The sequence below is a fragment of the Jaculus jaculus genome, chromosome 17 (assembly GCF_020740685.1).
Source record: "Jaculus jaculus isolate mJacJac1 chromosome 17, mJacJac1.mat.Y.cur, whole genome shotgun sequence".
Taxonomy (NCBI): domain Eukaryota; kingdom Metazoa; phylum Chordata; class Mammalia; order Rodentia; family Dipodidae; genus Jaculus; species Jaculus jaculus.
The window spans coordinates 17,693,204-17,705,456 of NC_059118.1; the positions used below are offsets into that span (position 1 = coordinate 17,693,204).

Below are 12,253 nucleotides of genomic sequence, written 5' to 3' on the forward strand. Positions count from 1 at the left end.
ATGCCCAGCTGCAACCTGTTCTTTATGTATTACCTTCTCGCAGGTCATTTCTAAAGTACCTCTGGGGCTGGAGAGATGGCTTAGCAGTTAAGCGCTTGCCTGTGAAGCCTAAGGACACCGGTTAGAGGCTCGGTTCCCCAAGACCCATGTTAGCCAGATGCACAAGGGGGCGCACGTGTCTGGAGTTCATTTGCAGTGGCTAGAGGCCCTGGCGCACCCATTCTCTCTCTCTCTTTCTCTCTCTCTGCCTCTTTCTCTGTCGCTCTCAAATAATAAAGTACCTCTGCTTTCCAGTTCACAACTTGACTAACTCAAGGTAAATACCAGAATGCTATAGTCAACCACCACTAATTACTAATCACGATTGTATTCTCAGCTTCAATTCATCTGCCAATCAACACCACAATGGTAACAATCAATGCAAAACTTAACCTAGCTGGGGTTTTGTGTTGTTTTTTCGAGGTAGGGTCTCACTCTAGTTCAGGCTGACCTGGAGTTCACTATGTACTCTTGGGGTGGCCTCGAACTCACGGTGATTCTCCTACCTCTGCCTCCCAAGTGCTGGGATTAAAGGCGTGCGCCACCACATCTGGCTTACTTTTTGACTCCTGTAAGGGTACCACCACCCAGGAACTTCCCCATTACTGTAAAGTTTTATCCCTTTTATTAAGCTTATTAGGAAGCTTGTTTGAGCACTGCTTTATAAATCGTGGGGCCGTTGTTTTTTGGGGGGAGCCCTCACTTATGTAAACCAATCTAGCATCAAACGTGCAGAAAGCCTCCAGCCTGTCTCGTCAGTGGCTCGGTAAGGAGTGTGTCACCATGCTGGGCAAAAATCTTGGCACTTTTTTCTTGAATTTTTTTTTTAAACTTGCTCCAGGTTCCTTCTCTCCTATTCTTAGGTACTACTGACACAATTACTATTATTATTTTTTTCATCTGGTGTCAAAAACAATCTTGGCTCCGAGACATTCGGTTCAGCTTCTGACCTTGGCAGTGAACAAGTTACAAAGTTATCTGAAGGCGGTGGAGCCGCAAACAGCTTACCGTGGCTTTCAGGGTTGGGAACGGGAGGTCTGTAAGGCAGGGACACCTCCGCCCAAGGTCACAAGGCGAGACACGGGGTGGTAAAAGGCTCTCCCACCTTCCCAGGGTCCCCGCGTAGTACTCTCCAGCTGCACATGCTACATGTCTTAGGTCCGGCCAGCCCAGGGCTCCCGGGGAATCCGAAATGGGACCACTCCCAGCCCCGCCGCGCTGGGCCCCCCGACACCCACACACACACATACACACACTTCAGCTGGTCGCAGGGTCTCCCCTCGGCGGGGGCGCGTGTCACACCCAACTCCCGGCAGGGGTCACCAGACACCGCCCCCCTCAGCCCGGGCCGGCCCCAAGCCCGGCAGAGAAAAGGGGAGCCCGGCCTCAGGGGCCGGAGCCCCAAGCCTCCTTGGTCTCGGCCCGGCCCAAGGGCGGCCTCGGCGCTCACCACTGCGCCCCGCGTTGCAGCGTGGTGCTCATCAAGGCTCCGAGCTCCGACTTCTGGGTCTCCACATCCGGTCGCTCACGGCAGCCTCGGCCTTCCGCCATCTCGTCCGCCGCCCCGGCCCAGCCGGCCCGGACATCCGCCTCGCGCACTGCGTGCTTGTGGGCCGCGCCCACTCACGCACGCACGCCCGTACGTACGTACGTGCGCGCGCCCAACCCCACCGCCTCGCGCCTCGGCCCTCCAGCACCGCCTTTTCTCCCCTTTCCCCCCCCCTCCCCGCCCCCCCTCCCCATTCGCTGTCCGTCGGGCGTCCGCGATTGGTAGAGGGGAGTACGGAAGCCGGATGGGCGCAACCCAAACCATGACCACATCTTCTCGCCTTGCGAGCCGCGCCTTCCGCCGGCTCCCCAGCTGCGGGGCGCGGTGCGGCGCTGCGTCCTCTGCTCAGGACGGTGACAGCTGAGATCTACGAGGCTGTGTCCAGTCCCACGAACTTCAGGCACTCCATTCTCCTCCTAAATAACTGCAGGCCCAAGTGGGAGAAGCCTGACACTAGGTCTTCTCACCAATCAAGACTTTACCCAAAGGACTCAGGTTCGATTCCCCAGGACCCACATTAGCCAGACGCACAAGGTGGCTCATGTGTCCGAAGTTGTCTGCAGTGGTTGGGTGCCCTGGCGCGCCCATTCTCTCTCTCGGCCTTTCTCTCAATAAATAAAAAGACTACACAGATTTGAGACGGGGGTTCCTAACTCGCAGATCTATAGCTAGGTACACAAACACTGGGACCAGGACAGGACAATGTGGTACCATCGTCTCAACCCACTGTGTCTGGGAGACTAATGGGAACTGAATTTCCTGGAGAGGAGAAGGCTGTGCCTACCCTGCAAGATTATGCCACTGAGTAGAATTTCATTGTGGAGAGAGAGGGTTGTCTTAACCTCTAAAAGGTGTACTTGGTGTTCACCTTTCTGTCTGACCTAACACCCTGTGACCAGATAAATCTCAGTGAAATGTATAAGCAGTTCCCCTACATTCCACCAGCCTGAAAGATAAGACTGTCATCAGATAACATCTGAAACCAGTAGCAGGGATTTCCCACTTTGCTGTAACCTGCCTAGCTGATGTTTTTGAAAAGTATTTACAAAATATATATTATTTTTTTTGTTTTCTTTTGCTTTGTTTTTGTTTTTCTAGGGAGGGTCTCACTCTAGTTCAGGCTAACCTGGAATTCACTATGTAGTCTCAGGCTGGCCTCAAACTCACAGCCATCATCCTACCTCTGCCTCCCTCCCAAACACTGGGATTAAAGGCATGCACCATCATGACAAACTAAGCTTAAGTATGAGGTGGAGGAAGCTGTAAACTGCCTGAGATTGAACCTCTAGATCCTATGTGTGGTGCTCTGAAACAGATGTCTCCCATAAGCTGATGTGATCCAACTGCTTGTTCCCAGGTGGAGGTAATTTGGGAGGTGAAGCCTTGCTGGAGGAGGTGTTTTATTGGAGGCAGGATTATAGCCAGCTCTCTCTTGTCAGAGCTAGGTTCCCTCTCTGGCTGCTATTTTCCATCTGCTGTGGCAGATTGTGATGTCCAGCCGATGTTTCTGCCATGCTTAACCCAGAAATCATGGAACGTCCCCTCAAAACTAAACCAACCTTTAACCCCAGAACTTGGGAGACAGAGGTAGGAGGATCACCAAGAGTTCGAGGCCAGCCTGAGACTACATAGTGAATTCCAGGTCAGCCTGGGCTAGAGTCCCTACCTTAAAAATAATAAATAAATAAATAAATAAATAAGGGTTGGAGAGATGGCTTAGCAGTTAAGCACTTGTCTGTGAAGCCTAAGGACCCCAGTTCGAGGCGGGATTCCCCAGGACCCACATAAACCAGATGCACAAGAGGAGCATGCATCTGGAGTTCCTTTGCAGTGGCTAGAGGCCCTGCCCCGCCCATTCTCTCTCTCTCTCTCTCTCTCTCTCTCTCTCTCTCTCTCTCTCTCTCTGTCTGACACTCTCAAATAAATAAATAAATGATAAATTGAATTAAAAAAATAACTAAACCAAAATAAATATTTTCTTCCCATAAGCTGCTTTTGGTCAGGTGTTTTCTCCCAACAACAGAGAGATAACTATAGCATCGTATAAACAGCTGGAGTCAGGCCTCAAAAAACTAAAATATATAGCTGAATGTGGCCCTGTACACCTGTAACCCCAGGGCAAAAGAAAGGAGAAGAGTCTGGCGTGATGGCATTTAAACCCAGCACTCAGGAGGCAGAGGTAGGCAGGCCACCATGAGTTTGAGGCCAACCTGAGACTACATAGTTAATTCCTTATCAGCCTAAGCTAGAGTGAGACCCTACCTCAAAAAAAAAGAAGGAAAAAAAAAAAAAGAAAGAAAGGAAAAGAGACCAGGGATTCGCCATGGCTCATTAAAAAAAAACAAAACAAAACAGCAAACTCTGTCAGTAAAAGATTTGGGCTCATATAGAAACAGTGGCAGAGAAGAAGAGCATTGGGACAGTTGACATTCTGTGCTGACCACCACAGGTGAGTACCCCATAGCAGGCAAGTGCCTGAGGTGGTACAAGGGAGTATACACACACATACACACACAAACAAAAAAACAAAAGGAAAAAGGAGAGAGAACAGATAATTCCATAATCTCCATATTAAGGAGGATGAAATAGGAGGGGCAGAGTGAGTTCAAGGCCAATCACGGCTACAGAGTGACCTTCATGTCAGCCTGGACTAGAGTGAGACCTTGCCCTAACTCTCAAAAGGTATAAGAGCAGGGCTGTTATATGATTTTATGGGGTTTTTAACAATTCCTTTTTTTAAAAATGTTTTTTTTTTTATTTATTTATTTGAGAGCGACAGACACAGAGAGAAAGACAGATAGAGGGGGAGAGAGAGAATGGGCGCGCCAGGGCTTCCAGCCTCTGCAGACGAACTCCAGACGCGTGCGCCCCCTTGTGCATCTGGCTAACGTGGGACCTGGGGAACTGAGCCTCGAACCGGGGTCCTTAGGTTTCACAGGCAAGCGCTTAACCGCTAAGCCATCTCTCCAGCCCCAATTCCTTTTTTTTTAATTTTTATTTTATTTTATTATTTGAGAGTGACAGAGAGAGAGAGAGAATGGGCATGCCAGGGCCTCCAGCCACTGCAAACAAACTCCAGACGCATGTTCCCCCTTGTGCATCTGGCTAACGTGGGTCCTGGGGAATCGAGCCTCGAACCGGGGTCCTTAGGCTTCACAGGTAAGCACTTAACCACTAAGCCATCTCTTCAGCCCAGTTCCTTTATTTTTAAAAAATATTTTTTTTATTTATTTGAAACAGAGAGTAATGGGTTTGCCAGGGCCTCAAGCCACTGCAAACGAACTCTAGACACACGTGCCACCTTTTGCATGTGGATTACATGGGTCCTGAGGAATAGATTCTGCGTCCTTTGACTTTACAGGCAAGCACTGTAACCACTAAGCTATCTCTTCAACCTCCCAAAAATTTTAATTATTTTTTTATTTTTGTTTCTTTACACATTTTATTTATTTGTTTATTTGAGAGAGAGAGAGTGAGGCAGATAGAGATAATGGGTGCACCTAGACCTCTAGCCACTGCAAACTCCAGACACATATGCCACTTTGTACATCTGGCTCACATGGCTAATTAAGCCTGGGTCCTTATACCTTGAAGGCAAGTGTCTTAATAACCGCTAAAACATCACTCCAGCCATTTTTTTTTAATTTATTTGAGAGAGAGAACGGGGCAGAAAGACAGAATAAGCGCACCAGGGCCTCTAGCCACTGTAAACAAACTCCAGACACATGAACCACCTTGTGCATCTGGCTTTACTTGGGTACTGGGGAAATCGAACCTGGATGCTTTGGTTTTGCAGGCTAAGCCATCTCTCCAGTCCAAAAGGAAGCTTTTGAAAGTCTTTGACTTGAGTAGCATTTGAGTGTGGTCTTGAAGGAACTGTTGGAAGCATAGAGATGAGGTTGTATGTTACAGTAGGGAGCGGAAGAGAATTTCTGAAATATGCAGCCCAGCATCAAAGAATGGAGATTAGGCCAGGTGAGCTGAGCACAGACTACTGAACGCTGAAAGGGATCTCCAGTCAGAAAGGAGTCTAAAGGGGGCTGCAGAGAAGGCTTAGCAGTTAAGACACTTGCCCACGATACCTAAGGATTCGGGTGATGCAAGAGTCTGGAGTTCATTTGCAGTGACTGAGGCCCTGATGTACCAATTTTCTTTCTCTCTTTCTCTCTCAATCTAAGAAAGAAAGAAGGAGAAGACAGGCATGGTGGTGCACACCTTTAATTCGAGCACTAGGGAGGCAGAGGTAGGAGGATTGCCATGGGTTCAAGGCCACCCTGAGACTACATAGTGAATTCCAGGTCAGCCTGGGCCAGAGTGAGACCCTACCTACCTTGAAAAACCAAGAGAAAAAAAAAAAAAGGAAAGGAAAGGAAAAAGAAAGAAAGAAAGGAATCAGTAGACAGAAGGGGAAAGTAATAGTGGAATTAAAACAAACAAGGCTGAAAGGTGGGCATGGTAGCATATACCTTTAATTCCAGCACTCAGGAGGCAGAGGTAGGAGGATCTCCAAGAGTTCATAGGCCACCCTGAGACTACATAGTGAATTCCAGGTCAATTTGGGTTAGAGCAAGACCATACTTTGAAAAACCAAGGGAAATAAAAGGAGGGGAAAAAAGGGGGGGGGCATGGCTGGAAAAATAGTTTAGCAATTAAGGCATTTGCTTACAAAGCCAAGGGATCCCAAAGGCACCCATTCTCTCTCTCTCTTTCTGTCATTTTCTCTCTCAAATAAATAAATGAATTAAATATATTAAAAGAGAGAGAGAAGCTGGGCATGTTGGCACACGCCTTTAATCCCAGCACTTGGGAGGCAGAGGTAGGAGGATTGCCATGAGTTTGAGGCCACTCTGAGACCACATAGTGAGTTCCAGGTCAGCCTGAGCTAGTGTGAGACTCTACCTCAAAAAAAAGGGGTGCTGGAGAGATGGCTTAGTGGTTAAGCACTTGCCTGTGAAGCCTAAGGACCCCACTTCGAGGCTTGACTCCCCAGGACCCACGTTAGTCAGATGCACAAGGGGGCACACGCATCTGAAGTTCGTTTGCAGTGGCTGGAGGCCCTGGTGCGCCCATTCTCTCTCTCTCTCCATCTGCCTCTTTCTCTCTCTGTTCTGTCATTCTCAAATAAATAAATAAACAAACAAACAAACAAAAAGGAGGAATGGGAAAATTGCTCAGTAGTTAAAGGCACTTGCTTGCAAACCCTACTGACATGGATTCAATTCCCAAGATGCCCATGCAAGCCAGATACAAAAAGTAGCACAAGCATCTAACATTCCTGTGCAGAGGCAAGAGGCTCTGTCACACTCATACAAACACATACACATACACACATATGTGCAAATAAATTATAAGGTATTTTTTCAAGTAAAAACAGGCTAGGCATGGTAGCGCATGCCTTTAAATATTAGTACTTGGGGGCTAAGGTAAGAGGATAGCCATGAATTTGAGGCTAGCCTGTGCTACAAAGTGAGTTTCAGGTCAGCCTGGGTTACAGAGAGCTTCTGCTTCAAAAAATAAAAATAAAAAACAATAGCCATGCAGGGCATGGTTGCACACGCCTTTAATCCCAGCACTCAGGAGGCAGAGGTAGGAGGATCACCAAGGGCTTGAGGCTACCCTGAGGCTACAGAGTGATTTCCAGGTCAGCCTGAGCTACAGTGAGACCCTACCTAGAAAAAGCACACACACACACAAAATAAATAAATAAATAAATAAATTAATTAATTTTAAAAATAAAATAAAAAAAATAGCCAGGCCTGGTGGCACACACCTTTAATCCCAGCACTCCAGAGAAAAAGGTAGGAGGTGGTTCGTTGTGAGTTCAAGCCCAGCCTGCAACTCATAGTGAATTCTTTGTCAGTCTGGGCTACAGTGAGATACTACCACAGAAGAAAAAGGGGAGGGGGTGCCTGACACTACCTACATAAGACCATCATAACAGGAGGAAAAGATCATGACATCAAAATAAGAGACTGATTGAGAGGGGGAGGGGATATGATGGAGAATGGAGTTTCAAAGGGAAAGTGGGGGAAGGGAGGGTATTGCCATGGGATTTTGTTTTGTTTTGTTTTGTTTTTGTTTTTGTTTTTCAAGGTAGGGTCTCACTCTGGTCCAGGCTGACCTGGAATTAAGTCTGTCATCTCAGGGTGGCCTTGAACTCATGGCAATCCTCCTACCTCTGCCTCCCGAATGCTGGGATTAAAGGCATGGGATATTTTTATAATCATGGAAGTTGTGAATAAAAAAAAAATTGAGGGCTGGAAAGATGGCTTAGTGGTTAAGTGCTTGCCTGTGAAGCCTAAGGACCCCAGTTGGAGGCTCGATTCCCCAGGACCCACGTTAGCCAGATGCACAAGGGGGCGCACGTATCTGGAGTTCATTTGCAGTGGCTGGAGGCCCTGGTGTGCCCATTCTCTCTCTCTCTCTTTCTCTCCCTCTTTTTCTCTGTCACTCTCAAATAAATACGTAAAAATAAACAAAATAAATAAATAAATAAAAATTTGAAAAAATAAGAAAGAAAGAAAAGGGGGGACTGAACCAGGAGGGGTGGTGCGTGCTTTAATCCAAGCACTTGGGAGGTAGGAGGATTGCTATGAGTTCAAGGCTATCCTGATATCACCAAATGAATTACAGGTCAGCCTGGGTTAGAGTGAGAAGCCCTATCTTGAAAACAAAAGAGAAAATGGGGGAGCTGGAATGATTGGAATGATGACATAGCAGTTAAGATGCTTGCCTGTGAAGCCTAAGGACCCAGGTTTGATTCCCCAGTACCCATGTAAGCCAGATATGCACATGGATGAAAGCTTTATAGAATTCCTTTGCAGTGCCTTGAGGCACTAGCACTCTATCTGCCTCTTCCTCAAATATATGTCTATATATATAGTTTTTAAGAAGGCAATCTGGGGGGCTGGAGAGATGGCTTAGCGGTTAAGCGCTTGCCTGTGAAGCCTAAGGACCCCGGTTCGAGGCTCGGTTCCCCAGGTCCCACGTTAGCCAGATGCACAAGGGGGCGCACGCATCTGGAGTTCGTTTGCAGAGGCTGGAAGCCCTGGCGCGCCCATTCTCTCTCTCTCCCTCTATCTGTCTTTCTCTCTGTGTCTGTCGCTCTCAAATAAATAAATAAAAAAAAAAAAAAAGAAGGCAATCCAAAAAAGCTGGGCATGGTAGTGTACGTCTTTATTCCCAGCATTCAGGAGGCAGAGATAGGAGGATCACTGTAAATTTGAGGCCACCCTGAGACTACATAGTGAATTCCAGGTCAGCCTGGGCTAGAGCAAGACTCTACCTTGAAAACAAACAAACATACAAACAAATAAATAAGTGTGCACCACCCAGCCCAACTTAAATAAATAAAATGTTTATTTATTATTATTATTATTTTGGCTTTGGCTAAGCATTTAATTTTATTTTTTATTGACAACTTCAATGATTGTAAACAATATCTTAGGGTAATTCCCTCCCTCCACTTTCCCCTTTGAAACTCCACTCTCCATCATATTCCCTCCCCCTCTCAATCAGTCTCCCTTTTATTTTGATGTCATGATCTTTTCCTCCTATTATGATGGTCTTGTGTAGGTAGTGTCAAGCACTGTGAGGTCATGGATATCCAGGCCATTTTGTGTCTGGAGGAGCACACTGTAAGGAGTACTACCCTTCCTTTGACTCTTACATTCTTTCTGCCACCTCTTCTGCAATGGATCTTGAGTCTTGGAAGGTATGATAGAGATATTTCAGTGCTGAGCACTCCTGTCACTTCTCAGCACCATGATGCCTTCCAAATCATCCCAAGTCACTGCCATCTGAAAAGAGAAGCTTCTCTAACCAAAAGTGAGAGTAGCATTCATATATGGGTATGAACATTAAGAGAAGTGCTTACTGGGCAGTTTGATGAACATAATATATACATTTAGACAGACAGCAGCAGACATTACACCCCTTGGGCTCATGACTATCCCTTCATAGTCTTTCAATATCAGGCATGTATTTACTCCCATGGAGCAGGCCTCCAGTGAAATTAGAGGGTGGTTGGTTTCCCCCATAACAGACGTGCCACTGTTGTACCTGTTGGCTCATTTGGCCTGGCTGGCCAAATATAAGGCTTTCAGTGTCTATTGTTGAGTATTTTCACTGGCAATTTCTCTCTCTCCCATTGAACTGCATGCAGTATGGCTTTTTCCAGCTTTCTGTCAGCTGGTCTACATGGAGGAGGTTTTCAGCTCAGTTCCAGCAGGATTTCTCAGTGGCCTTGCAGCCCAAGTATGTGGAGTCTTCAGCAATAGGTTCTTGCCATCTATTTCTGGTGGGAAACCAAGGGCCTTGGCCATGGCCTTTAATGTTTTGGGGGTATCAGGAGCCTCCCTGGCCAACAACTCACTGGAATGTATTCCATCCTTGTCACTGAAAATTTTCTAATAACAATCTATGGCTTCTGGTTGTTCCATTGTCCAAAAAAGTTTTTTTAAAAAATAGTTTGGAGTCAGGCATGGTGGTGCAGCCTTTAATACCGGCACTCAAGAGGCAGAGGAAGGAGGAGCACTGTGAGTTTGAGACCACCCTGGGCCTAAATAATGAATTCCAGGTCAGCCTGAGCTAGAGTGATACCCTACCTAGAAAAACAAAAACAATATATATATATATATAGGAGGGGCGGGCGTGGCGGTACACACCTTTAATCCCAACACTCATGAGGCAGATAGGAGGATGGCCTTGAGTTTGAGGCCACCCTGAGAATATATTCTGAATTCCAGGCCATCCTGGGCTAGAGTGAGACCCTACCTCGAAAAACAAAAAACAAACAAAAAAGAACGTTAGCAGACATAGAACAGTATCAATCCTGTTATTTATGGAAACAGAAAGTTGTTACTGACATTAGTTCAGAACTACATTAGAGAATGACAACTTCCCTTTTTCTTTTTTTTTTTTTTTTTAGCGGTTTCCTCTACACCATTTATGGCAGTTTTAAGGAAGTAGGACAAATCTACAGCATCAACAGAAAGGGGAAAAAAACTAATTATGGGGCTGGAGAGATGGCTTAGCAGTTAAGGTGTATGCCTGCAAAGCCTAAGGACCCAGGTTTGGTTCCCCAGGACCCACGTAAGTGTCAGGAGCCATAGAGCAAAAGCCTCTCCATATTGCCTGGGCCTGCTCATAAACTGACTCATTACTCAGAAAGCTGGTCCATCCAGCTTTCTGTTAGTTACTTCTGGAACCGGTCAGCAGACTGCTTACAGCATCTTATCATTTGCAAAAGGCCAGTTTATGGTCCAGATGTGAAGCCTGGTGCAGTCAGGATGTTAAGCCAGTGAGGCAAGATTAGATGAACGCCTAATTACATCCCCTGTAGGTTTCCTGACAACTCCTTGCCCTAGCCACGTCCCCTTCCCCCTACAACCCTATATAAACCTACATGTAAGAATAAACTCTCGAGGCTGTGACAAACATCTAGCATGGTCTCCTTCTTGTGTCTGTTTGCCTTCTTTCATTCAGGTTAAATTTCCCCTCGTTTCCTTTTCGACTCCCCGCTGGCTGGGGCATGTAAGCCAGATGCACAAGGGGCACATGCATCTCGAGTTTGTTTGCAGTGGTTATAGGCCATGGTGTGCCCATTCTCTCTCTCTCTCTCTCTCTCTCTCTCTCTCTCTCTCTCTCTCTCTCTCTCCTCTCTCTCTCTGCTTGCAAATAAATGAATAAAAATAATTAAAATGAACCAAACATGAAAAAAAATCCTAATTATGAAGGTGAAAATTGCCAAGTGTTGTGACATATACCTCTAATCCAGCACTCAGAAAGCAGAAGTAGGATAGCCATGAGTTTGAGGCCACCCTGAAAGTATATAGTGAATTCCAGGTCAGCCTGGGCTAGAGAGAAAACCTACCTCAAAAAATCCAAAAAAAGGGATGGCGAGATGGCTTAGCGGTTAAGGCATTTGCCTGCAAAGCCAAAGGATCCTGGTTTAATTTTCCCGGATTCACATAAGCCAGATGCACAGGGGGTGCATGCGTTTGGCGTTCCTTTGCAGTGGTTAGAGGCCCTGGCATGCTCATTCTCTTTCTCTTTCTCTCTCTCTCTGCTCAGTGTGGTGGTGCATGCCTTTGATCCCAGCTCTCAGGATGCAGAGGTAGTAGAATCACCAGACCACTCTGAGACTACATAGTTAAATCCAGGTCAGCCTGGGCCAGAGTGAGACCCTACCTGGAAAAAACACACAAAACAAACAAACAAACAAAATTGTAGCTGAGCAAGGTGGCTCATACTTTTTTTTTTTTTTTTTCAAGGTAGGTTCTCGGTCTAGCTCAGGTTGAACGGGAATTCACTATGCAGTCTCAAGGTGACCTCAAATGCTTGCTTGGTGATCCTTCTACCTGTGCCTCCCAAGTGCTGGTCTTAAAGGCATGCGCCACCACACCCGGCTTGGATTTTTTAAAAATATATTTTATTTATCTATTTATTTGAGGGAGAGAAAGAGGCAGAGAGAGAGAGAGAGAGAAAGAGAAAAAGAGAAAGAGAATGGGCGTGACAGGGTCTCACTCTGGTCCAAGTTGACCTGGAATTTGCTCTGTAGTCCCAGGCTGGCGTCCAACTCACATAGCTCCTCCTACCTCTGCCTCCTGAGTGGGAGCTACCACACCCGGCCTGTGTGAACTTTTTTTTTTAAATCTTTCAACA

The 12,253-nt window shown here is 46.6% G+C and overlaps 1 protein-coding gene across 3 annotated transcripts in view; it reads right to left on the minus strand.

Moving 5' to 3' along the window:
• The window catches only part of Usp4 (ubiquitin specific peptidase 4), a 55,865-nt gene extending 54,223 nt beyond the window's left edge, over positions 1-1,642 (minus strand). For all 3 annotated transcript variants that reach the window (XM_045136608.1, XM_045136607.1, XM_045136606.1), the window contains exon 1: positions 1,490-1,642. In XM_045136608.1, coding sequence (XP_044992543.1) covers positions 1,490-1,590 — 101 coding nt within the window. In that variant the 5' untranslated portion in view covers positions 1,591-1,642. The remainder of the gene's footprint in view (positions 1-1,489) is intronic.
• Positions 1,643-12,253: the final 10,611 nt, after the last annotated feature.